Source organism: Penicillium crustosum, assembly GCF_028827405.1.
Source record: "Penicillium crustosum strain IBT 35664 chromosome Unknown utg000002l_segment0_segment0, whole genome shotgun sequence".
Lineage (NCBI taxonomy): Eukaryota > Fungi > Ascomycota > Eurotiomycetes > Eurotiales > Aspergillaceae > Penicillium > Penicillium crustosum.
Genome location: NW_026623123.1, coordinates 1,263,089 through 1,289,181, shown reverse-complemented (window position 1 = coordinate 1,289,181; position 26,093 = coordinate 1,263,089). Strand labels below are relative to the sequence as shown.

Here is a 26,093-nt window from a genome sequence, read left to right as displayed (position 1 = left end):
CATATGTGAGCAATATGATATACCTTTGTTCCACCAGCCTTGCGTAGGAAACAAAATTGAAGCTTTCCATGCATATATAAAATACATATATTTCTATCAAAATTATAGTTAGAAAAGCCCTTCCCCCTAGTTTATGTTTTACTGCTGCCTTTATATATATAGTCTCTGAAAGATATTTGAAAATATTACTAAAAAGAATGTTTAAAAGACATGATAGTCCTAGCGTGGCCGACGGGTCGAAAAGCTTCATTTTTTAGGTTAATAACGTATATTTATTTCGTACTCTACTTCGTATCTCTACGGATACTTCTCGGAAAATCGGAACATTCCGAGTCTCGGAACATGGACTTAAATTCCGACGGAATTAATTCCAGACTCCACGCGCCTTTTCTTTGACAAGTCTGGTTTTTCCACATTTGCCTTCAAAAGCATTTGCTGTGTCCTCAATCTCACGAATTCCACGTATACTCTTATTCTACATTCTTTTTTTTTTCTGCATCGTATTCTACTGTGTCGCCAATTGCCGAACTTGCAGCTCCAGACCAAATCGGGTACCCCGCATCGCAGATCTCGCCTTAACGCGCAGCATGGATCGCGACCAGTTCAAGACCGCGGCGCAATCTGCCATTGATGATAGTATGAGTCGTCCTATAATTGTGCAATTTGCAGGCTCGATAATATTCAGATCTAACCAACTGTTCGTGCAGTCATCAATTACTTCGACAGCGTGCCCGAGCGCCGAGTCCTGCCCGCCGTCGAGCCCGGATACCTTCGCCCTCTAATTCCAGAGAACCCTCCCGATGAGCCAGAGAACTGGGCACAAATCCAGGAAGATGTTGATACCAAGATCAAACCCGGCTTAACCCATTGGCAGTCTCCCAATTTCCTGGCATACTTCCCCGCCTGCGTGACATATCCCAGCATTCTGGGTGAGATGTATTCCGCCACGTTCACCGCACCCGCTTTCAACTGGTTGTGCTCGCCAGCATGCACGGAGATGGAGACCATTGTCATGGACTGGGTCGCGAAAGCTCTGGCACTACCCGAGTGTTTCCGGAGTACGTCAGAGACCCACGGCGGCGGTGTGATCCAGAACAGTGCGAGTGATGCCATTGCGACTATTATTGTCGCCGCACGGGAGAGGCGTGTGCGAGAACTCCTGCTTGCCGAGGGCCTGAAGGAGGGTACACCAGAGTATGAGGACCGCAAATTCGATGTCCAAGCCAAGCTGGTTGCTATTGCCAGTGACCAAACACACAGCAGCGGTGCTAAGGGTGCTTTGGTTGCGGGTACTCGCTTCCGTGCCGTGTCCACGCGACTGGAGGATAACATGGAAATGACCGCACCTCGTCTCCGGGAGGTTCTTGAAAAGTGCGATAAGGACGGACTTACCCCGTACCACCTCACTCTGACCTTTGGCACGACAAATACCTGCGCTGTGGACCACTTTGCGGAGATCAAGGCAGTTCTGCAAGAAAAGCCCGCGTGGCAGCGTATCTGGGTGCACATTGATGCCGCCTATGCTGGTGCATCACTCGTTGCGGATGAGTGGCAGTATATTGCGCAGAACTTTGCGGAGGGTGTTGACAGCTTCAACACGAATATGCACAAGTGGCTGCTAGTCAACTTCGATGCTAGGTAAGCTTTTCACTCCAATAGTCTGTGGCCAAATTTTGAACTTCAGTCTAACATTCCCAAGTGTTCTCTTTGTCCGGAATCGCTTAGATCTCACGAGTGCATTGGACATCACACCAACATATCTACGCAACCCATACTCGGATACGGGTAACGTAATTGACTACCGGAACTGGTCTATTTCTCTCGGTCGCAGATTCCGTGCACTGAAGATTTGGTTCGTGATTCGGAGCTATGGTCTCAATGGCATGAAGGCACACATCCGCAAGACCATCGGGTTTGGCGATCTCTTTGCTGGCTTGGTGCGCGGTCGGTCCGATCTATTTGAGATTGTCACAAAACCTGGCTTTGGCTTGACTGTCTTCCGCGTCAAGAACCCCCAGGCTGTATCTAATGGGGCTGGTGGATCATCTGATCGCGTAGCCAAAGATGAAGTTGCCGACGGTCTGACGAAGAAGATCTCCGAGTTGGTGAACACGCGGGGCGAAATCTTCATCACCTCTACAGTCATCGATGGTGTCTGTGTTATCAGAGTGATTAGTGGCAACGCTCTGGCTGAAGAGAAGTATATCCGTAATGCCTTTGACATTATCGTCCGTACAACAGAGGAGGTGTTGCAGGAGCAGAAGTGAGATGAAAATAATGATGATGATGTAGTAGATACAGACGCATGATGGTTGATGTCACCTATACATACATATCTAGACGATATCAAAGCATATACATACCAAAGTCTCTTGCGTAAAGTATCCTTGTAAGCAATCAATTAGAGCAATAAAATCCTCTCCTCTGTCCAACGTACCCTTCCAGCTTTATCTTGCTCCCCCACACTAGTGATGTGGAGATTGTGGATATTAACTCTCATCTCGCTTGCATATTCACCCCACGCGGGGTGGACACTAGTATAATAAGTTCATTCCTAGAAAGCACTTAGCAATATCCATCTTACCCTTCTAACTACACCTATACCAAATAATAATGTCTTCTCAAAAGCCCTCGTAAGTTGGTCTCTTCCCACCTACGTACGGAATTAGTGCTGATGCTCACAGTTACATCCTCGTGACCGGCGCCACGGGATTCATTGGTGCCCATGTCGTCGACAACCTCCTAGCCCGCGGGTTCTCAGTCCGAGGCTCAACAAGATCAAAGCAAAAGGGAGACCAGATGAAAGCTGCACGCCCGCAGTACGCTTCAAAGCTTGATTTCGTCGTTGTGGAAGACTTCGCCCAGATTGGGGTTTTCGATTCTGTAATGGATGGCATTGACGCAGTCATCCACGTAGCTAGCGTAGGCAACTCATAGTTCTTAGTTTCTGGCCAAGTGAACGTGCTAACACCTCTCACAGCCCTTCTTCTACGACACCACCAACAACGAGCAGGAATTAATTTTACCCGCTATCAACGGAGTCAAATCAATTCTTTCCGCCTCCACCAAGCCAGAATCAAAAGTTCAACGTCTTGTTATGACATCCTCCTTCGCCTCGGTGATCGACCCGAGCAGCACCCCGGAACCAGGATTCACGTATACCGCCGCAGACTGGAACCCGCTGACATACGAAGAGGCAATCGATCCGAAATCCGACTCGGTCACCGCATACCGCGGCTCTAAAAAGTTCGCCGAGCTCGCAGCATGGGAGTTTGTCAAGGAACATAATACCAAATTCGACCTGGTGACTCTCTGTCCTCCTATGGTCTTCGGTCCGGTCGTGCACCCCGTGCCGACGGTGGAGCAGCTCAACGAGTCAAATATGATGCTCTGGAATGTGGCGGCGGGTGCAGATCCGCTTCCTATAACGCGGGTCCCCGGTTGGATTGATGCTCGAGACCTTGCCGAGGTGCATGTTCAAGCTTTGCTTACACCCGAAGCTGGTGGGAAGCGATTTGTGGCTGCTTCGCCGGAGCCGTTCTCGTACGGATATGCTGCGGATATCATTCGTGATGAATTTGAGTGGGCGAAGGAGACTGTGACTACGAATTATAAGATGGGTGAGAAACCGAGTGGCTCTTATGGGATTGATGGGGAGACTGTAGCTCGGGAGTTGGGGGTAAAATACCGGCCCTTTAAGGAGACTGTAGTTGATTTGGTTGGACAGATTCGGGAACTCGCCGCATAGTTTACAGAAAGGTCGCCTTGAAGATATATGGGAGCTCTTCAAATGTCAACCCAAGGGAACACATGTAGGCGTTACACTGCATACTGACTACGGGGGACTTTCCTCTTGAAAAGAATGTATTTCCTGGACAATCCATTTTAGTAGTGCTTTCAGTGGTCTTTTTGGCAGTCTCATTATATATCTTTTTGCCCTTCTCGGGTTTATATACCTTAAGTACCTTCCGTGGCCCGTGACATCCGTACATTTTAGGTTCCAAGGTTCCAAGGTTCCGAAGTTGGTCACGAGGGCTTAGTATCCGAGCTCTATGATGATTTGCGAGAAAAGCCCGGCTGGCATTTGAAAATTAAATGGCTCGCTGTGGCAGACAATGCAAATGCTGCGAAAGGCCACCAGACTCTCGCCGGGTAAAGGGATGGGGACATTGCACAGTTGAATATACTTGCTGCTATCGCCAACGCGGATATGAGTTGCAGGATACAGATCGGAGGTTGTTCCAGAGTGAATTATATGTTTCGCGCTTATATCTGGGCGTTGGAGTGAAATGAGATATTGGCTCTCTCTTATATCTCAGTTGGCTTTCCAGGTAGCTGAACTCGCAACTTGATACACGACCGTTGAGTAGACACGGTCATTGCTTTGCATCATCAAGGCTGCTGAGCTTGGAACCTAGTAACGAACTGCATATACAAGCCGATGTTACCAAGCTATCTATCTGATCATTTCAAGAGCCTTGGTGATTATCAGGGACAAACCAAAGATTCTATTAAAACACACCACTGATTATATGTAAGCAAACCCTGTATGGTTTACGCTTTTTACCGCCTTCACACATACATCTAACCTTGGAAAGATTACCAAAAAGGCATTACAAGGCCGTATAAGCGGCCGACTATCCCTGTATGTACAAATTGCACTGTGAAGGTCAGTAAGATACAAGATACACCCAATGTAAACGTATTAAGAGACTTCCGAGGAAGCCGGTGCTGTAATCCCCGAATCTATTCACTAGCCCTTGGGGCTACATTAAGACACTCAAAGCGCTCACTTACTCCGTACAGATATATTAATTGAAGCTTGGAGTACTCCGTATAATGTCTCGTTTTTCTGCCAGCTTCAAGAAAGCACACATATTATTAGGGAGCTATGAGCGATTAACCGAACCATTCCAACAAAAGTTCCTCTTGGCAATGCTCATAAGGACCCGCCCCGGTTTTAGATCATCCCCGAAGGCTTCCAGCCCTGGAGGGCTGAGCCCCTTTCCCACTCGTAATCGTAACGCTTTGAATGGGTCTTTTCCATCCTTGGAAGGTTGTCGGCCTGTCACATCAATCTCTGCGGGGATTATTCTATCCAATACCCACGTAGAAACAGATCATCAAATGGCTGCCTTGTTTTCTCCACACAATTTCTGTCACAATTTCCTTCTAGATCATGGAGATCTGTCATTCAACTGAGTTGTGATTGGGTTTTCTAGTGGGGGGTAGAACTTCATGGCTGGACTTGTTTTTCGTAGTCTGGCCATAGCAACTTTGGATTGGTTATGTTGAAAATAATTGATATCCGCACACCCCTTTTTATTTGCGGCACCACTCTAAACTACTTTGGGTTTAGTCCGTATGAGGCCCGCCTTCACGTGACTGTTGATCCAACGTACAGTGGGGCTTTTGGTAGGGGTCCGGTACCGCCTTTTAGTTCTGCCGGTACTACCGATCTTGAAAATAGCTTGTCTTCTATCGAATTGACAATTAATACTGGGGGAAAAAAGCAAGAATAGGGTGATATGATTTATACATATCCTTACACATACATTCTATAGGTAAGAAATCACAAGATAGATCATTTTTCTTCAATATTCCGCTGATCGGAAGGGACGCTAGTGTATCTATGGTAGGCGGTAGGCCGACGGTGTAAGGCCCCCACACAACCCACTGTGAACTGCATAAGGGGAAATCATATCGAATTATATGATGGCCAAGAGCCGCTAACTTGGAAATGGTTTAAACAGGTGTGCCACAAGGAAAAGGGGTTGTGCCGCGATCATCTCGCATGTCGATAATCAATTCCCGCAACCCCAATTCATATAACACACGCTCATTTTCAAACTCTCGTTTTCACCTTCGGATGGCCATTCCGCCCTCAATTTTGGCATTTATATAGTGATTTTAATCTTCCATTCTTTTTAACGGCTTTTTTTTCATGATGACAACAGTGAATGGTTCCAACGATAAGAACCTTCATGACATCAGTACTTTCGCTGGAAGCTCAACAAGTGACGAACATGCCGCCCTGAATACTTCTTTCGAATCCGACCCCAGATCTAGTGGTTCCTATCCTTGTCAATATGAAATGAGCAGTGAGTCCTATACTTTGAATTGCTCTGGCCAAAGCTGATGTAGACTTCTTATCGTTATCAAGGACAAGCCGAGCTAGCCTCCACGAATTCAGGGTCAGACGACATCTTCCACAAAGTGAAAAACTTTCTTCGACCAGACAAAACACAAATCCCCGATGACGACGGTTCCTCTGGTTGGCCCCATCATGGCAGACCGTGCAATTCGATCTCCATATTCAAACGACAGACAAAACAGATTGTCAGCCCCAGGATCATCTTCTCGGGTGCATTCGCCGCATCGGCAGTCATTATCTCCAATACGCAAAGCCCGGCGCTTGTAATATTTATCTGGAACCTCCTTGCTATTGTGCCGCTGTCGATCACGCTCACAGAAGCCACTGAGAGGATCTCCAAGGATTTGGGTGAGACCGCTGGCGCTCTCCTCAACATCACCATAGGGAATCTAGCGGAGCTTATCATTTTGTGAGTCCCAACCTTGGAAGTGCCCTTGTTTCCAATCAATATATACTGACTAGCATATAGCGTGTAAGTTTACAGATCGCACCAAGTTGGCTGCCTTAGAGTTGAGTCGAAACTAATCTTCTATAGCACTGCTTTGATGAAAAACAACATTAAAGTAGTTCAATCATCACTCCTTGGCTCCATCCTTGTCAACCTCCTGCTCGTCCTCGGGTCTGCAATCATAGCAGGCTGCATCTCAACCAGCGAAGTGACGTATAACACTGATCTCACACAGTCATTTGTGGGACTTCTGAATCTCACAATTTCTTGCCTCATGATTCCAGTAAGGCAATATTTCAAGTATGCCAATGGCGTCCGATGCTAATCTTGAACATAGAGTGCCTTCTATGGCAGCGTGAAGAGCGTCACTTCTGCTGATCATATGTCATTGTCCTTCAGCAGGGGGGGTGTCCATCATCCTCCTCGGCACATACTTCTTATACCTTTTCTTCCAGTTCAAATCACACGCTCACTTGTTCCACTCAACCCGACTTCAAGTGCCACATCCGACCGATCCTCAGCAATATACAGACGACCTCGAATCGCATCCCACCCAAGTCGGAAGCGCAACGAGCAGAAACATTCGCCAGCTAGAGATGCAAGAGGTGCGGTCGCGGTCGTGTTCAGTCGACGCACACACAGCAGCAGCAATGCCACTGTTTCACAACGAGCCATCCGAAGGAAGAATGAGCCTCCACAGACAAGCGGAACCAGCCATTGGAGATTATGGAGCATGTAGCTGCGAACGCTATATTGTTAGGTCCAACCGAATGATATCAGTCACCCTCCTCGCCCTGTCAACAATTCTCATTGCTATATGTGCCGAATACTTCTCCTCGAGCTTCTCAACACTCAACGAACAAGGTGTCCTCGGTGAATCATTCGTCGGTTTGATTGTCATTCCCATCGCCGGAAATGTTGCCGAGAATGTTACTGCGGTTGTTGTGGCCTCGAAAAAGCAAATGGATCTGGCCATCAGTGTTGCTCTTGGATCAGCTATTCAAATCGGTCTCTTGGTTTCGCCTGCTATGGTGCTTATTGGCTGGGCTCTCGACAAGCCCATGACCTTACACTTCGATAGGTTCGAGATGGTCACACTGATTGGTGCTGTTCTTTTGGTCGATTTCATCGTGCTCAAAGGAAAGACCAATTATATGGAGGGCGCTATCTTATGTGCCTGCTTTGCGGCCATTTCGTATGTGCACTCTGTCTGTTTATCAAAGACTCAATTGCTAACATTCACGATATAGTGTTGGCGCATACTTGTTGCCGCTCACTTGAGACGCTTGTCTCAAGGACGCTAACCCGTGGACTATAGGGCGATGGTAGGACGGTCTGTTCAACTGGGCTTTTCAATTCTTACCTTCTGCCCCTCAATCTTCTTGTTATTATTCAATGTAAATATTAATTGTAGATAAACCCATGAGACCGATTTTAAATTTTAAATTTATTGCTTTACTAGTTCACCGGACTAATAGCTTTCGTGTCCCGCAGACCCACGCCGAAGCCACCCGCTGAAGAAGCGTCATTGGGGAAGTGAATATCAAGTTATGAAACATTCTTCTGATTCTGCTTGGATGCTATCTGTTCTAGCTTCATTCTAGCTTCTCGCCTTTCAAACATGGATCGTTTTAGATTGACGATCCTGTCACACAACTCCCGCCAAGCGAATTCGAAACAGGAGTTGAATATGAGGGACTATATGAGGGCCCACGGAGGATTCCATCCACTTTACCCCGTGTCTCGATATGATTTCAGTTAGATTGTCATTTCGTCATCTCGGTAACAGACTCATTCGGCTGATAACCTGCAACAAGACTTTCAAATCATCTCTTTCGCAAACCACATGGTGATAAGATGTACCTTCGGCAAAGATTGACGATCCGCAGTGGATATAAAGCAAACCCCCTTAACTCAACATAATCTACATGGTTTGATGTACATGATACGGATACGGGATACATTGTTCCATATTGCTTCGCTACCGGACCGAACGAACCTACCATCCGTGTTTTCCGAGCTCACCCATATTGGGTTTGCTGCGTCTCCAGGATTCCGATATCAACCCGTTCGGGGCAAAGAAGGATTGATTTGAGAGCAATCAATCAAGCCGTTGACATCCTTCCTGGTTCTGCCTGCCTCATTCGGCGCTGGCCTCATCCGGTCCGCTAGCTCTATCTCCAAAATGCGCCATTTTTCCGAAACCCCCTAAGTAGTTCCGCGCTATCTGACCTCATATGCTGTCGCCGTTGGGTTTTGCAGAAGGGTGCATAGGAGTAGTTGATATAGGACGGTTGGTCCCTAGAAACATGACCCACACCTTCTGGACCCTGGCACCCGAGATGCTTAGCGCCGTTGTTCTTAGTGACTTCGAGTAGCCTTGCATATAATTGCATATAACGAACTACACCTGAGTGATCCTACAGGGGTTCCCCTCCTTTTCTATTTAGTATACTTATAATTTAGAGTTTTATATAATTTAGACCTGCATCTTACACGCCAATGAGGAAATACTCATTTGTGCTTTATGCATGTACCTTTTTATATTGTGTCTGACTCAGACTTCAAATAGTTGCGAGTATTTCAAATCAGCTTAGCCTTGACCGCTAGCCCTGGAATCGACCCCACCGTATACCCAAAACTACCCCTCGACAACAACCAACAAACAAAACGCCCAGCATGTCTACCCCAACCCCTCTAGTCTTGGAACTAGCAACTATTGAAGATCTCCCCGCCATTACAGAGCTATGGTTCACCGTGTTCAACGACCCCGGCATGCGCCACCTATTCCCTGACACACCAGGGGCGCGTGATTGGTTCACCGCAGCCAACCGCACCGACATGCTCACAAAGCCCTATCAGAAATACCTAAAAGTCATCGACCCGGACACAGAAGATACACAGGGGCAGACACGGATAGTCGCATATGCGAAATGGGACCTGGCCATGCCCGATGAGCGCGGGCCTCGGTACCCGCCTTGGCACGGGGATATGCCTAGTCATGATTGTGATGCTTTCTTCGGGGGTCTGGAGAAGAATCGTAAGCGGGTGATGGGGGATAAGAAGCATTACTGTAAGTCTGGTCCTTCGACAGCTAGCCGCTACATGATGTGTGACTGTACCTTTGTTGACACTCTACATAGACCTTGATATGCTCGGTACGCATCCCGACTACCGCTGTCGCGGGGTAGGCTCTATGCTTGTTCGCTGGGGTTGTGAAATTGCGGACCGTGAGGGTGTTGCGGCGTATGTTGATGCTAGTAAGGCTGGTGCCCCCTTGTATGTGAAGCATGGGTTTGTGGATCACAGTGATCCCACTGTATCGAGTGAGGTTGCTCCGATGGCTCGAGGATAGATCTGTTATATAGGATCGGGTTCAACATACTTCTAGGGGGTTGACTCCGTAGCGGAGTTGCAGCTGTTTGAATTATAGACAAACGGAGTAGTTAGTCAAAATGTAACATTGAGGACTTTCTTCGACCATGACTCTATGTTTTCTGTTCGCGGTAAACTATGCCAATAATCTGTACCTCGTACGGAGTATGATTATTCCAATCATGCAACAACCCTGTCAATAGCTCTACCAAATTCAAAAACAAGGATATCTCAACCCCTCTCACGAGAATACTCCGTAGTCGCCGGCCGAAAGCTCTATCACACACATATCACATTAAAAATAGCTCTTTCAACAACTATTATGCCAAGTCCACAGTTGCCAAGATCATAAAGGACCAATCTCATGACTTTCCACGGCTGGTTAAGTCATTTTCCCCCGCCAAGCATCTCAGCTTGTCACACCCCGCGAATCCAACAATAAGCGAGCACGAACGGCACATGGGCAGATGTATTTTGCTGCAGGACAGGACTGCCAATATCTAAAATTAACTAAAACCAACCATTCATGTTATACATCACCAGAGGCCGATGTAACATCTTGTCACCAAACGGGTCATCACGGATGATCCCAACTAAGTTACGGCGGGTGACTAAAAATGGTAAGAGATGTGCATTACAAGGATTAGGTGCAGAAGCTGGTCTTGGTAGTCTGGGATGCAGTCTGATCCCTGTCAATTTTCTACGTCCCAATTTCAAGTGGGAATGTTGCAATGTGAATGTTTCCCCGTATATCCGCCGTTGTTACTCCATACAGAGTACTCTGTTACAGTTGGGAGATTAATCCCAATATGAGACATAATGTTTTGACGCTAGGGTGTAGATTGCAGATCCCCTACATAGAGTTTTCTTTTTTCTTTTTCTAAAAGTCCAAACAGACGCCAAGTGGCTTTTACTGGCTTTTGGTAAAATGTTACTCGCCAATTACCAAGCATCGCGGCCTCGACCCAACATTTCCCTACGACGCTTAACCACCGCCAAGACATCACCCCCTTCACTATGGAGTACCCCTTTCACCATGCACAGCAATTGAGACTTCACCCGTTAGTTGCCTATCAAATCCAAGTCGCCAAGATTTTCAATCGGTTTATGTCTTTTGCAAATTATTTCTATCTACCTTTCTATCTACCATGATATATGATACATGATACATAATAACCTGATGTCTATGGCCGATGGATCAACCAGTACGGAGTATTTCCAATGGAACGAGCCAACGGCCCATTCGGAGTAAATTATGCATATTATCATTGCTCCTCTCCTTGGCTCGTGGAGACGGTCTATTCTAGCTCGGCCCCACTATATCCAGGTTGCTGCGATCTCGTCACACTGTTGGTCTCGGCCGGCCATGCTGAAATAATCAACAACCTCCTGGTTGGAGAATAATGGCCAGCCCATGTTTGATCAATAATAGTACCTGAATCCTTCGTCATGGGATTTTCATGGAGCTTCCCATTGGCCCGCTGCAAAGGTCGCACTAGGCAGTTTTAATTCTTTATTTTGGGGCTCGCACTCACACAGGAGTATAAAGTGAGCCCAGGATCTTTCATCTTTTCTTGGAAGTTGGACTCGTTGGGAACTCAATTGAGGTTTGAATTTTCTCTCAAACCGTTTTAATATTTAACTGTCGCAATGCATGTCCTTGCCCTTGTGACGGGCCTTGCTGGCATTGCCAATGCTGCCTGCCCTTATATGACTGGCGAGGCCGGCAACAATCCGCACATCGAGCGCCGAGCTGATGGAGATGCTGCCGCCAATACTGAAGAATTTCTCTCACAATTCTACCTCAAGGACCAAGACGTCTATCTGACCTCCGACGTTGGCGGTCCGATCGAGGACCAAAACAGTCTCAGCGCAGGAGAGCGTGGAGGAACCCTGCTCGAGGATTTCATTTTCCGTCAGAAGATCCAACGCTTTGATCATGAACGAGTATGTTTTCTAAATTTGAATTGAAGTTCTAAAGCTGATATGTGTTTTTCAAGGTACCGGAACGCGCTGTTCATGCTCGAGGCGCAGGCGCACACGGAACATTCACGTCCTACGGCGACTGGTCCAACATAACTGCCGCGTCTTTCCTTTCTGCCAAGGGCAAACAAACCCCCATGTTCACGCGCTTCTCTACTGTTGCTGGCAGCCGTGGAAGCGCTGATACCGCGCGAGACGTCCACGGCTTTGCGACTCGCTTCTATACTGATGAAGGAAACTTCGGTATGGCAGACCCGCTTTTTGATGAACAAAGGACACAACTGATCTGTATTTAGATATTGTTGGAAACAACGTTCCTGTTTTCTTCATCCAGGATGCCATTCTCTTCCCAGATCTCATCCACGCTGTCAAGCCCCGCGGCGACAACGAGATCCCCCAGGCTGCTACCGCGCACGACTCGGCTTGGGACTTCTTCAGTCAGCAGCCCAGTACATTGCACACCCTTCTTTGGGCAATGGCTGGCCACGGTATTCCTCGGTCGTTCCGTCATGTTGATGGATTCGGCGTGCACACCTTCCGTTTCGTCACTGACGATGGAAAGACCAAGCTTGTCAAGTTCCACTGGAAGGGACTTCAGGGCAAGGCTAGCTTTGTGTGGGAGGAGGCGCAGCAGACCGCTGGTAAAAATGCGGACTTCATGCGTCAGGATCTTTTCGAATCCATTGAAGCTGGACGTTTCCCCGAATGGGAGGTAAGTAATAACCTCAACATTCATCGCAATTCCTGCTAATTATTCGTTAGCTCGGTGTTCAAATCATGGAGGAAGAGGACCAGCTTCGATTTGGATTCGATCTTTTGGATCCTACCAAGATCGTCCCAGAGGAACTCGTTCCTGTCACGAAGCTGGGCAAGATGCAATTGAACCGAAACCCTATGAACTACTTCGCCGAAACCGAGCAAGTCATGGTACGTCTCGATCTATCCTCACCGCCGAGTAATACTAATTTAATTCCTCAGTTCCAACCTGGCCACATCGTCCGCGGTGTCGACTTCACCGATGACCCCCTCCTCCAGGGTCGTCTCTTCTCCTACCTCGACACCCAACTCAATCGCCACGGTGGTCCCAACTTCGAGCAACTCCCCATCAACCGTCCCCGCGCACCAATTCACAACAACAACCGCGACGGAGCAGGTACGTACCCACCACAAAACCCAACCCCATCCTCAAACCCCCATTCTAACAAAACCCAACCCTAGGCCAAATGTTCATCCCCCTAAACCCCAACGCCTACTCCCCCAACACCGAAAACAAAGGCTCCCCCAAACAAGCCAACCAAACCGTGGGCAAGGGCTTCTTCACAGCCCCAGACCGCGCAGTAAGCGGCAAGCTCCAACGCACCGTCAGCACAACCTTCGAAGACGTCTGGTCGCAACCACGCCTATTCTGGAACTCCCTCGTCGCTGCCGAGCGGCAATTCATCGTGGACGCAATGCGCTTCGAGACCTCGAACGTGAAGAGCAGCGTGGTCCGCAACAACGTCATCATCCAACTCAACCGCATCAGCAACGATCTCGCCACTCGCGTCGCGAAGGCCATTGGCATTGCCGCCCCGAAACCAGATGACTCTTTCTACCACGATAACACGACCGCGAATATCGGCGCCTTCGGACAGAAACTCGCTAAGCTGGATGGGTTGAAGGTTGGACTTCTTGCCTCTGTGGATAAGCCTGCTTCTATTGCGCAGGGCGCGAAGTTGCAGTCTGCTTTGTCTTCTGCGGGTGTTGATGTTGTTGTTGTTGCGGAGAGAATGGCGGATGATGTTGATCAGACGTATTCTGCTTCGGACGCGGTGCAGTTTGATGCTGTTGTTATTGCCGATGGGGCTGAGGGTCTGTTTGGTTCTAAGTCTTTCACTAGTGTGCCTAATAAGGCTTCTGGTGCGTCGACTTTGTATCCTGCTGGTCGGCCTTTGGATATTCTGCTTGATGCTTTCCGGTTCGGAAAGACTGTTGGTGCACTTGGTAAGGGCTCTGATGCTCTGAAGTCTGGGCAAATTTCTTCGGATCGAGAGGGTGTCTATACCGGTAGCACCGCTGGTGATGCCTTTGCCAAGGATCTTAAGGAGGGACTTCGAACCTTCAAGTTCTTGGATCGGTTTGCCCTTGATTAGTGAGAGATGTCCGTTATGATTGTATGTATGGATATATCAATTTTTTTAAATAGGTGCAAATACTGTTCATCTTGTCACGATTTATCATTTGAGCTTTTAAATTTTAGAGCACGCTTGATTTGCAGGTTTCTACCCAGTAAATTTGTATTGTGTGGGAATTGCGTGTAGAGAACTGAGTCGAAAGGAAGGCTGTATTTACAAGAGAGTCTCTTTGTTGATTTCTTTGGGGAAATTCCAGACCTCCAGGGCATGCATGTCAATCAGCCTCTAAAGTTAGAGCAGAAGCGCTCGACGCCGGCGCATCAAGGCATCCGTGCCTGATACGGCTGCTGCTGCGCGTAAGTTCATCTTCGTATTGGTAGATTTGGAAGCAGTGTGCGTCTTTTCTTGTCCGAGAATAGCCCATTCAGCAACGGTCGCACCAGTGCCATTCTTGGCCTCCACATCAACAGAGTCAAGAGCTTGGTTTCCCACAATAAGCAGAGACGCATAGCGCGCTGCTGGCACGGGAGATGAGAGAGTCACATTCGTTGTATTTCCAGTAGGGATGGCAATGATATCGAGGTTGGTGGTCTCGGGATCGTATGGATTCGATTGGATGATGTCTGTGAGGCTGTGGACAACTGTGTAGTCTGAGCTTTGGGTGGAAAGCGCTCTCGCAGGATCTCCTAGGGTCTTGTTATGGAATATAACTGTAGCATTGACCGGGGGTGCCTGTGCCCAATCAAAGTAGAAGCCTGATACCATAGCGCCAACCTCATCTTCAAATGAGACTGTCACGGAATTTACCTGAGCTGCCAGTGAGGGCTGCCATTTTGTCGAGGCTGCGCCGTCTATTGCTGAAATAGGAAACTGGCCAGGTTCAAATCCATCCGAAGAGAAAACAGCCTGGCACTGTACGAGATTGCCCGCCACAGTCTTCTCTGTTCCAATTTGTCGGTTGGGGATGACAACAGAGCCCTTGAGAGGGAGATAATAAACGATGGCATCGACCTCTGGGCCAGAGTGAATCATGATTGTTTTGTTGGCGAATCGCTGATCGGCAGTCTCCAGTGGGACAGCATCTGTGGCATGGCTGATGGCCGTGTGTGTGTAGTTTGACCACGCCGAGATGGGCCATCCTCGCCAGTAGAAGGTACGATACTTCAGGTATGGAATCTGAGGAGGCAAATTTGGATCCACATGGAGGATGTCATCTGCTACCAGCCGCAATCCAAGATAACCATATATCGCAACCTGATTGGAACCACCGTGACCAGTCAGGAATGGATACGCCGGGTGCGTGCCTCCATTGATAGTAGCGTTATCCACCATCTGCTCTGACATTTGGTAGAATGGCGCGCGGGTATAAGGCTTATATGAGTACTGCGCATATGTGTATGCTGAGCAGCCAGACGGTGACATTTCGTTCGCAACGACAGAAAAGATAGCCCAAGTCATAGCAGGGCCATCAGCAGATTGTTTGGCTGCGTACTATATATTGTTAGTTTGACTTCTTTTTGCCCAGAATCAGGGTACTCACATAGTCCAGATCATTCAGTGAATTCTGGCTGGTGTAGTTGGCAGTATAGCCCAAGGGATATGTGACCATAACTACATCAGCTTGTTTAACAACAGCACTCCCATTCATGGTAGTGAACTCGAGTGTCACCTCGTTTTCACGAAGCACCAAGACATTGTCGGCCATTTCATCCCAGGTAGCATTTTCTTCAAGTCCAAATTGCTGACGGAAGACGTTGGCGTGTCGGAGGGTCTCGGCAATAAGTGGCATTGTGAAGCCACCAGCATCAACGTGGTTAGCATACTCATCCTGCTTTGTGTTAGATTTGAATGCCGCGAAGGAATGGGGCGTCAGACTTACAGGGTCGGTCATGTTGGTCAACGTCCAGTGAGACCCGTTTCGAACCAGCAGGTCCGCATAGAGAGTAGCCGCCGAATCGTAGATTGGGAAATGTTCTGCTTTGAATACCTCTGTATTGCCACTTGTAACCCATTGGTTAACCAAGGAAATTCCGATGTCACCGTTCAGGTGATACTGGTAGTCCCAGCAGGCGCCAGTAGCCGTGCAGTTGCCAAAACGGCCACTGGTCCAAGGAAAGATTGCAGCTGACGAACTGAAATTTGTTTGGTTCTTGGAGCCAGACAAAGCGGTCTGGATATTCTCCTGTGCTTGGGCATACTTGGCTACACGGAAATTGGTGAACCGCTGAGACGCTTCTGGGTGAGAAGCAACAAGACCAGGTTGCATCCATACATCCGCATCCCAGAAAACTTGGCCACCATAGGAATCAGAGGTTAAGCCACCAACTGAAATGCTGTCCACGTTTACCGGTGCTCCCGCAGCTTCCTTGACTGCGTTCTTGCCAGCGGTATTCTGCAGCAAGTAGTAAGTGCTGGCCACGGAGATTACTGCCAAATCAATGATGTGGCTATCTGCAGGCAATGTCCCGTTGGGGAATGCGTAGTGGTCAACCGAAGCGTCGGGCATCACATTTTCCCATTCAACAATATGGGATCGAAGAGACTTGGCGTAGCCATTGCTCATCGCGGCGGAGGCGGCCTTCTTGGCTGTTTGTTTGGGATCAACAAAGGCATCCGTAGAGGCACCTCCGACATATTTGATGACGCGAACTAACTGATCAGGCTTGAACTTCACATCCACGGCTTGCGCAATGGACGATTTGTTGGAGTGGACATATGGCTTGTTGGTCACAATCTTGCGCGAAGAGAGATCCACACTTGGCGACCCAGTGAGATTCGTGTAGACATAAGCTGTAACATTGGCAATCCCATTCGGTCGGACTGCCGAGAAGATTGCACCATTGTCCTCTCCAGTCTCTACAAAGTCGGTGCGCACTGCAGAAGCTCCATCGATAACATTGACAATTGTTGCATTCGATTCCGTGGTCGGAATAATCTCCATCTCGACCACAGCCTGATTGACGTACAGCTTGTGGGCGAGAAGACGATAGGTAATCTGGTAAGATCCCTTGTTGCCCCGAGGCGTCCATTTGTAAGACCAGACCAAGACACCTGCTTTGAAGTCATATGTGGTTCGGAAATTGGAGATGGTCTCATTATCGACCTTTGCATCCAAATAGGTGTCATCACCAAGATCCAGGATGATTCCCGCCCAGTGGGGGATACCACTGATCACACTGTCATCTCCATACTGGGATAGCCAGGGGAAGTTGCTGCCATTTGTGGTAGGCTGTGAGTCAAAGAAGCCACTGATCGTTGCAAAGGTCTGGCGTCTAGAGAAAAGCGGCCAGCCGTTGGTGTCATCATCGTGGGTATCAATCTCGAAGAAAGGACCAACACTGGCAACATTGATACCCAGATATCCGTTTGCCACTGATCCTCGAGATTGAAAGCGACCCTGTTCCAAGTAGGTTGAGCTCAGAAGCCAGTTGTCTTCGTCCCAGGTCACGCCATCAAAGTCAGTCTGGTACACATTGTTGCTTAAGTTGGCTGCTGAGCTAGAGCCTGTGTGTTCTCTGAAGCATCTTGCGATACGGCTGGCGGGAGAGCCGCTGACAAGATTCAGAAGTAGCGGCAATACCGCGCACGTGAAGGACTAAGCAAAGCATTAGAGGATTGGTAAGGACAGACGAAGAACAAACTCACTTTGAACTGCATATTGCAGTTTTACCACTTTGTCAACCAGGTCAGATTCTCGAATAAATCAAAATTAATGGAATAAGAAGAAGCGATCGGCACTGTCTGTGTGTGCATGGGATGAGGAGAGTGGAGGAAGTAAGACGAGGGTTGAAGGAAAGACAAGAGATTTAAGAGCACTTTCCTAAATCAGCACCAAATGAGAAGATCCAGGTACGTACTAGTACCTACATTATGTACAAAGGAGCAATTTAAAATCATCCCGGCTATAAATGGTGAAATGTGGGGAAATCAAATCAAGCTTACTGGCCCATTTCAAGGTTTAGAGGACTGTTCTCCAAGGTTGGTTATACGGGATGGCATCAGCCAAGGGAAATATCGTAAGAGGCTGGGTTCGTATGTTAAACGGCTTGCAGCGGGAGAACCGGGAAATGCGGGGCAACGACGAATGCGATGGTATTTTGTATAAAACATTTGGCTATTGGCTGTGAAGACCGAAAGTTTCCATCGGCATCCTTCACGGCCAAGACCTACCCGGCTTGGGATCGGGCCACCCCAGATCGTCGTCATCGACTGCAGGGAAGGTTTGGTGCGAGGGATTTTGTGGGGAAGTTTGGGGGTTCGATTAGTAAATTATCTGACAAAAGACCGTTGGGGGGTTATTGGGTTATAAACATCAAATCAAGGAATTATCAGAGGATCTCAAGGTTAATGTACTCGAAGAATCATTATGAAGGATGAAAGTTCAAAGGGTCGAAGCTCGAGGGTTGAAGATTGTGGAGAGACGTTGGTGCCTCAGGTATCTACATCAAAAACCATTTTAGTGTGTCCTTAGATATACCATTAAGATGCATTTCAATATGTTTAGTTATTTGATTTCTTTTCGTATATTTTCCAGGATTTTCCAGTATCATATTTGTACACGGCCTTGTATTATACAAAGCCTACAACCCTTCTCATACACATCATCTCCAGGATCTACGTTTTGAAACAGAATAAAAAAAGGTTGAGCCTTGTCCAAAGACTCAGAAATAGGGTCGGGGCACAAGATGGGACATCGCTTTGGGTATCACCTCAAGCAAGCTGACAGCAATCCTCACTCGATATTTTCCCTATCATTCGTTCATTCGTTACTATTCACATGGGCGTCTCCACGGTGCGAACGCACATCTTAACTAACGCTAGGTTAAACAGACTTGGCAGGGCTCAAGACAACACTTATCCACCACATCAGTAGAAGTTCAAGTCTGTTCTTGTTCTTCGTCATCGTTCTCATCCTCGGAAATTTCACCAAGGGCACTAGGCGCAGCAGACGACGACTGCCTTTGTTGTGGGGCGGCATTGCTTGATCGCGGGTTCGCAGTGAGCGCTCTTTCGCCCACAAATTTATCGCCGGGCCACTCCTCTTTGCACACGGGGCATTTCTCTGCTTGCTGCATGCGGAAGAAGTTGCGCATGCAATGGTCATGAAGTCGACCATTGCATTCACGGTTTCCACAGCGCTGACCCTAGAGTAGCTCAGTCAGGAATGTTTACTAATTTGGGATCAAGCATACTTACCACAGTGATAATGTCTTTGCAAGCAGCACAAATTTTAATTCGCTCCACAACTCGGCCATCGAAAGCCTCGTCATTATACGTCAAGACCAACCAGCCACGCAACTCCATCAGTGCTCGTGGTGTAAGGCTGAGGTAGCCCTTCGGGCTCTTCTGCAGCCAGCCCTCTTCAATCAAGTGAATGATCATGGTCTCCGCTTGTGTCATGCGCAATGACTGTACAGCTGCAGTTTGGGTCTGTGTTGAGTCGTTGCTGATGGAATGCCGTTCGCTAGATGGAACCTTATGGAGTTGTACAGCTTGCATCTGTGTAGCTGCCATTCCTTCGCACAGTCGGGTATTATTTGTGATAAACATGTGGTCAAGCAATCGCTTGAGATACGCAATCTCGTCGGGAGAATAAGTGGTCGCGAGTTGTGTCAAAGGATCACTTGTAGTATTCACAAGCGCATATACTCGCTTTGGTTGAGTGGCTGGGGTATCTTGCTGGGCTGGTTCAAGGACTTGTGGCAGTGAGCTTCTGATTTCGAGGTCGAAGGGTGAAACGGCAGTGTTAGCCGCCGATATAAAATCCGAGAATTGATCTTCCTCAACCTCATCGGGATCCACTGTTCGCCTCTCTGCTCGATGATTCCAACGTCAGTGACTACCGCCATTCACAACAAGGAGTTCAAGCAGGAATCGAGTACCAGATACTGTTAATATCGCAGCCAAAATGGGTTGCGCTTCTTCAAAGGTCATAGACGAACGTGCCATAAACGCCTGGAGAAAGGCACGATTGCTGTCATTGTATTCGGGCATATTTTCAACGTTGACTTCTGGCCTGGAGGTCTCAGAGTTTGTGATATCAGTCAGTTCGAGGTCCTTTGTGCCAACGAAGCACTCCCTTTGACTTTGACGCGATCAGACGCGCTCGCGTGGCTGTAGATGAAAGAAAGATAAGAAGGTACGATAAGGATGCTTAGTAAATGTTGATTCCTGAGGCATATTGTTCCTTCCTTGGAAAAACTGAGGAAGAAAAAATTAAATAGGAAATATGGCTTCTACTGCTAAGTGATTGATTTATTGTATATCCAGACAAAGGACGTCTGGACTCGGTTAGGAGGCTCTGAGCAAACAGGTATCTCAGCAATTAGTTGATGCCTCGGGCATCCACCCGTGAACAGCCAGCCCTAGTGTCGTCGTACTTGAGTGGCAAATAGAGCCTGGTACGAGCATACTCTCCCGGGCAAATTGTAGATTATTCGGCCATGAATAGTAGGCAATTTGGGGCATGCTTACTCTGACTGGTCAAAAAGTAAGATATGACCGTTCAATCATGGATTTAATTCGTCGTCTACTATCTTGCGCACATGGGCTAAGTGACAGGATTTTCGTGAGCGATGAGCCTATCCCATTGAAATATTTATTGTTTAGTATGTAGGGGATCCCCTGATGCGGCTGAATGAACAGAACACATGTGCAGCCTCATTTATCTTTATCCACTAGGTCAATATTCAACAACCTTGATGAAGACAAGTTGGACATGAAGAGCTTGAACGGAAATTCTTCCATTGTTTCTTGGAAAGGCTTCAATCAATAACACCATTCACATACTCATTAGCACCAGTTTCCGCCCCGCCCCCCAAATGCCAAGATGCTTTGTCCAATTGGTTATCTGCAGTAGAGAGATATGCATAGTACATATCAACTATGTAGGCTTGACTAGGAAACTTATACGCATGAGCCAATTGAGAAGTGATATTCCAGGCCGCTTTAGCTGGGTTATTCTCCTTTCTATCCTACATATGTATACACTGTAGGCCTTGCACTCTCAATCGTAAAACCTAAGATTCTCATCATTTCTCAATCCTGTGGAAGGAACAGAGAAAGATGGTTATTTTATCAACCACGTTATGCATTCTCTCAATGCTTCAATCAGAACGTGCAATCGCTTTGTCCCTTTTCTGCACGCATCCTACAATACCATCATGTGCGACATACACATGGCCAGGTGCTGGCCTGACCGACTATGTGAGTGATACCGCAATCTTTGTGTCATACGTCTACACTGTGGGAATATGGGGAGAAGCTGAAGACGGGACAATACTTCTAGCAACTCAAATTTATTACTAAGGTAGACGACGATGTCATGAGCATGGACTCTTCTTCATACGACGCATCAACCTCGGTTCCAGAGTCAAACCATCAAGCGACTCCCACGAGATCTATGACTGTGACCACGGCCACTGCACAGCAAAGCCCATCCAACTCTGGTAGTTCCGGGTCGTCGACCTCTATTGGCACAATTGCGGGTAGTGGTATTGGGGGTATAGCAGGTGCCGCTATTATTGGAGCCGATGTCATCTTCCTACTTTAAAAGAGGGGATAAACCAGGGAATATCCGATACTTACGAAAGACCAGTCAGGACATGCCTCATAATGTGTCGCAGGAAGCTGGTGCCAATGCCTTCATTGCCGAGCTACCGGCACCGGATGATGGAAAGCACTGTTGAGTGTGATAAAGCGGTGTTGCAAAAACAGATATTTTGGGTATGTACGATCCATAAAATTACTATTCGATGCTTGAGAGACACATGTACTATTATCCTGTTGTTAAATAACAAGGTTCTGGATTGGACAGTCTGTAGGAGATTAATAGAAAGATGAGAGAGGTAGCTCCCACTTCTGAGGGCTTCGGTATAATTGAAATGATTTGCTTTTTGTTGAAATATTGGTAATTGGTAGTGAGAGAACTGCAATGTTTCTAGCAGTGACTCGTGAATTTATCATGCTAGAGAATGTCCAACCTAATGCCTTTAAATCGGTTTCTTTGACCGATCTCACACATTGAGGCGCTTGTCCACGTACAGAATGTGGCCTAAACTACGCGCGGGGAATTACTGGGCAAGATTTGTACATGCAGCCTAGCTGTGGGTTGTATTGATCGCACAAGTCTGATATCATGAAACGCAAATGCCAATCAGCAGAAGAAAAGACAGACCGAAACCCCATGCCCTAGATGCGCCGCTGCGCAAAGGAAAATGGAATCGAACCACCGACTGATATCGCCGAACGCCAAAGGATCGAATGTAGTGAAACAACAATGAGAAAAGTCAAGAGCCGTAGTGCACCTAGTATCGTCGCCGGGCGGGCTCGGGGCTGGGGCTACGGCTGGCACTGCGGGGATCTCTGCCGCGCTCCTTCAACCACTTCTTGGTGCTCAATCGGAGCTCACGGTCAAGCTCGGGCGAAGGATCTTTCCGATGAATGAAATTACAGAATCCCCCCCGTACACACCCTTCACCGCTATTGAGTCGACAACAGGCTTCTCGGAAATCCGTGACGGGTGATAACTCGCAGTAGATGGGTCGTGCTGCGTACCAACGGGAGTTTAACGCGTCACATGCTGCCTGCGCATCTTCTTCGTATTTGAATCGGCCGTAGACGTTACCAATGAGATCTATTGTCGCGAGACCTGATGTCAGTAGAGAATCGGACATTTCAAAAGAGAGCATTTACTTACGGTCGTTGTTGTTGTCGCAGATGACCAACTCTTCGAGTTCACCGTACTTGCAAAGCTCACACCATACATCCTCATAGAAGGCGTCGAAGTGGTTCTGCATCTGACTGGGGTTCATCTTGTTCTTGGGGTCGTAGGCCGGATTCTGGTACATATTCGGCATGAGAATGGTTTGGGAGTACGAAGGCTTGACATGCTTGCGAGAGCAGCGGTCGCCGTGTCGGCATGCGCCAATTTTGTAGTAGAACGAACAATTGACCTTGTCCTGTTCGGTACCGAAGATGGATGCAAGGTAGTTGGCCATGGTTGGTTGCTGTCAAGCTCTGGTATTGGGTGTGGAGGATTTAAGGGAAGATGAAACGGGAGTCTCAGGTCGCAGAAGAAGCAGACACGAATGAAACGAGGGCGAAGTTGCTTTGAAAGCTGGGTGATATCGGAACCCTGAAGTTTCTGGAGAGCTTGAGTGGCGCGAATACTGGATGACTAAACCTGGGGAGCTGCGCGGTGGCCGGATTAATTATATTCCGAAGTGTAGTAAAGACGTGGATTTGGTGAGGATTTTCCACGTATACATCTGAACACACCTTTTTCACAGCATACCTTCTACGTTTCACACCTAATTCTTTTTTTTTCTATCTTACTAGATAGAGGGGAGAACTCCCAAAAACGCACATCCAAAAAACCATTTGGAAAGTCAGTGCAAAACTCATTGAAAAGAGATTGTTAAGGAAAATTACTTTTAATCGACAGCGTTTGCGTCATGGCCCTCGCCAGTACCGGGGCAGAACCGGGGTGAAATTGATTTGAGGAGGACCTCAGCTCGGGATCTTTGACTTGATCTCATTCCTAACCTCGAAAGTGTGGACTGAACATTTACTGTCATGAGTTACTAAGGCTCAATTGCAGGCTTATTTTGAATTTATCGAATGAGCCAATAACAAAGAGCAAAAGAAAGGAGAAAAGGGGAACACAGAGAGTATAACCAAATTTTTGAATCTAATTAAATAATTACGCAATGCATTTGTGATCAGAGGAAGGTAGATGGATTTTCCCAGTCGTGGTACCAGAAAAACAGGTTGAGCTCTTCGACAGCAAGGTTGATAAAGAGGTATTCGAATTTGAAGTCAGAAGATGGTTAGTCTTTGTTAATGGCGATCCGGTGAGCTTTCGAAGGTCGGTATATGCGCACTCAGAGAAGGTGTGTTAGAGAACTATGTGGCTACGATGCTGCTTTGCTAGTGATCCTAGGAAAGTACGTCTAGAGGAACATCTGGAGCTCTTTTCTATTATACATAATGCTCACAGCTTGGAACTAGGACTTTTATCCTGAACGGCCAAGCCGCTCACATCTACCGAAAGCTTTTGCTTTTTGATCATCTCAGAAACCACCTTTCCAGTTCCCAAACTCAGCGAGATTCCCCACGCTCCATGCCCAGCGGCTATGAAGACGCCTCCTTTCGGGTTTGCTTTCACTCCTCCCAGAGAGTAATCTCCAACTCTTCCAATTGTGGGAACACCGGTATCTCCCACCGGACGGAAGCACAGCCCTTCACGGAGGATCTCCAAGTCGTCTGTGTTGGCCGTCTTGTCGGTAGCTTCTTTTGTGTCTTTGGGAAGATCTCCCATTAAACGAACTGCAACATCTTTGAGTTTTTGCATCTCGGAAGGGTCAAAAAGTTGGCTAGTATCCCCGGCGCGAGAGGGAAGCTTCATCGTGGGGTTGTTAAGACCTGCGATATAAATCTCTCCGCCTTCTCTGAGGAATATCTCGGGACTAAACCCACATGACGGAGGGTGTGTGGTGAATACAGCATGGCTGCTTCCGCGGTAAACATTCCTCTCGTGTTCCATTGTATACCGAGGGGATCGAACGACTAGTGAATAGCCAGCCAAAGGTATTATATCGAATGATACCTGAGAGGAGGGGAACAGATCTCTAAGAACCTGTGGTGTCCATGGTCCCATGCTCAGAACAAGGTTCGTACACGGAAGGGTCGATTCCTTCTTGGAATCCAAAGACATGATTTTGATTCCAGTGATCGTACCGTTTTCATCTTTGACCACTGCGGTGGCTTGGGCTGGATTATGAAGATTAACACCTCGGGAGACAGCGCCGTCAATGAGGAATTGGCTCAACCGCAATGGATCTCTGGACATGGTTAGCAAATCATCCACGAACTGCTTCAATTTGGCACTCACGCTTGAGCCACTGTTTCGCCCTCGCTTATTTTTTCCAGTATTCCCTCCTTCTGCATCGTCAACCATTCCGGAAAGTCAACCGGAGTGATATCCTCAGATCCAGCCGCGGTCTCTGCTCTACTGGTGCCTGTTCGCAACCAATCGTCACCGCGGGGACCGCCTCTCTTGCGTTGAGCAACGGTATCCAAGTTGAATGCTGTTCCTTTCATGAATCCCCACTTTTTATCTCCGCCCTGTGCTACGGCGAGCTCATGGTGCAAGTCGAAGGACATAGCACCAAGAGGGGCAAGAGATGGCTCGAACCAATCTCTGGCTAGGAAACCGGCGGCATATCCCGAGGCTGCGGTGAAAAGCTCTGGGGATTGTTCAACGATGTGAATCTCGCCTTCTGGCTGGTTCCCAGATAGGTAGTATCCAATAGAGGCACCAATGATGCCTCCTCCGAGGATGACAGTCGACATACTGGCTGTTATGAGTGCAGAATTAAAACCCTTTACCGATTGTCGAAAGGAAATCTTGGTCGCAATTTTTACTTGCAGATCGCACTGCTCCAGTTTGTATTCCTCGGCAATCTACGATTTTGCTTTCCGGTTTCCTTTGCACCGGCCCGGGAATACGTACAAATGGTGGGATGGAATAGCGGGGAGGAATTCCATGACTTGACATATTAGATAATGATACACGGCACCCAACCTTGGAAACATTGAATACATTTGTACTATGGGGTAGGGGAAGAGCTCATCGCAAAACGTGACCCTTTTGGGCGATCGTTTAAGTGTTTCTGATGAAAAGTGGATCATCTCTCGGTTCACTTCTCTGCAAATGGCAACGGCTTTGTCTTCCATTCGGTTCGCTATACGATGGAAGGGTTCACGATATATTTTATATATACTATGTATATTCCAAATCCATCTGATAACCTTGGAACCTCTTAAAATTATGTAGGTACATTCTTGAAATTTAAGTTATTTCTTAAAGTTTGTTCTCTCCAAAGCCAAGATCATATAGTCCGAGAGCAATTCATTGGGGAAACCACCTGTCTATGAGCAATACCTTCAATTTCTATTTTATTTATTGCGAATCAAACAATTATTTTCACTATAGCTCTAATATTTGGCTATAGGC

The 26,093-nt window shown here is 47.6% G+C and overlaps 10 protein-coding genes across 10 annotated transcripts; 6 read left to right on the top strand and 4 right to left on the bottom strand.

The window, feature by feature from the left end:
* Window positions 1–587: 587 nt before the first annotated feature.
* Window positions 588–2,267, top strand: N7487_003997 (putative aromatic-L-amino-acid decarboxylase; the record flags this gene model as incomplete). Its single annotated transcript, XM_056871744.1, has 3 exons — window positions 588–636; window positions 708–1,638; window positions 1,700–2,267. 3 exons carry the CDS (start codon window positions 588–590, stop codon window positions 2,265–2,267), a joined length of 1,548 nt encoding a protein of 515 aa, XP_056729464.1.
* Window positions 2,268–2,613: 346 nt separating this feature from the next.
* On the top strand, window positions 2,614–3,748 carry N7487_003996 (SDR family oxidoreductase; the record flags this gene model as incomplete). The annotated part of the gene is made up of 3 exons (XM_056871743.1): window positions 2,614–2,633; window positions 2,685–2,922; window positions 2,981–3,748. 3 exons carry the CDS (start codon window positions 2,614–2,616, stop codon window positions 3,746–3,748), a joined length of 1,026 nt encoding a protein of 341 aa, XP_056729463.1.
* Window positions 3,749–5,759: 2,011 nt separating this feature from the next.
* N7487_003995 (calcium:cation antiporter) lies at window positions 5,760–7,883 on the top strand (the record flags this gene model as incomplete). Its single annotated transcript, XM_056871742.1, has 6 exons — window positions 5,760–6,101; window positions 6,164–6,563; window positions 6,690–6,885; window positions 6,940–7,011; window positions 7,058–7,797; window positions 7,853–7,883. The coding sequence occupies exons 1-6, from the start codon at window positions 5,945–5,947 to the stop codon at window positions 7,881–7,883; spliced, it is 1,596 nt and encodes a 531-aa protein (XP_056729462.1). The 5' UTR covers window positions 5,760–5,944.
* A 1,398-nt stretch (window positions 7,884–9,281) lies between these two features.
* On the top strand, window positions 9,282–9,957 carry N7487_003994 (uncharacterized protein; the record flags this gene model as incomplete). Its single annotated transcript, XM_056871741.1, has 2 exons — window positions 9,282–9,675; window positions 9,746–9,957. The coding sequence occupies 2 exons, from the start codon at window positions 9,282–9,284 to the stop codon at window positions 9,955–9,957; spliced, it is 606 nt and encodes a 201-aa protein (XP_056729461.1).
* A 1,670-nt stretch (window positions 9,958–11,627) lies between these two features.
* cat1 (catalase catB) lies at window positions 11,628–14,092 on the top strand (the record flags this gene model as incomplete). Its single annotated transcript, XM_056871740.1, has 6 exons — window positions 11,628–11,924; window positions 11,978–12,203; window positions 12,257–12,672; window positions 12,723–12,887; window positions 12,939–13,113; window positions 13,179–14,092. The coding sequence occupies 6 exons, from the start codon at window positions 11,628–11,630 to the stop codon at window positions 14,090–14,092; spliced, it is 2,193 nt and encodes a 730-aa protein (XP_056729460.1).
* Window positions 14,093–14,365: 273 nt separating this feature from the next.
* On the bottom strand, window positions 14,366–17,731 carry treA (alpha,alpha-trehalase treA; the record flags this gene model as incomplete). The annotated part of the gene is made up of 4 exons (XM_056871739.1): window positions 14,366–15,565; window positions 15,615–15,902; window positions 15,954–17,669; window positions 17,720–17,731. 4 exons carry the CDS (start codon window positions 17,729–17,731, stop codon window positions 14,366–14,368), a joined length of 3,216 nt encoding a protein of 1,071 aa, XP_056729459.1.
* Window positions 17,732–18,951: 1,220 nt separating this feature from the next.
* N7487_003991 (non-structural maintenance of chromosomes element 1 family protein) lies at window positions 18,952–20,068 on the bottom strand (the record flags this gene model as incomplete). The annotated part of the gene is made up of 3 exons (XM_056871738.1): window positions 18,952–19,218; window positions 19,271–19,887; window positions 19,957–20,068. 3 exons carry the CDS (start codon window positions 20,066–20,068, stop codon window positions 18,952–18,954), a joined length of 996 nt encoding a protein of 331 aa, XP_056729458.1.
* Window positions 20,069–21,175: 1,107 nt separating this feature from the next.
* On the top strand, window positions 21,176–21,626 carry N7487_003990 (uncharacterized protein; the record flags this gene model as incomplete). The annotated part of the gene is made up of 2 exons (XM_056871737.1): window positions 21,176–21,280; window positions 21,384–21,626. 2 exons carry the CDS (start codon window positions 21,176–21,178, stop codon window positions 21,624–21,626), a joined length of 348 nt encoding a protein of 115 aa, XP_056729457.1.
* Window positions 21,627–22,380: 754 nt separating this feature from the next.
* N7487_003989 (zinc finger CCCH domain-containing RNA-binding protein) lies at window positions 22,381–23,073 on the bottom strand (the record flags this gene model as incomplete). The annotated part of the gene is made up of 2 exons (XM_056871736.1): window positions 22,381–22,709; window positions 22,773–23,073. The coding sequence occupies 2 exons, from the start codon at window positions 23,071–23,073 to the stop codon at window positions 22,381–22,383; spliced, it is 630 nt and encodes a 209-aa protein (XP_056729456.1).
* A 995-nt stretch (window positions 23,074–24,068) lies between these two features.
* Window positions 24,069–25,429, bottom strand: N7487_003988 (NAD(P)/FAD-dependent oxidoreductase; the record flags this gene model as incomplete). Its single annotated transcript, XM_056871735.1, has 2 exons — window positions 24,069–24,918; window positions 24,969–25,429. 2 exons carry the CDS (start codon window positions 25,427–25,429, stop codon window positions 24,069–24,071), a joined length of 1,311 nt encoding a protein of 436 aa, XP_056729455.1.
* Between the last annotated feature and the right edge of the window lie 664 nt (window positions 25,430–26,093).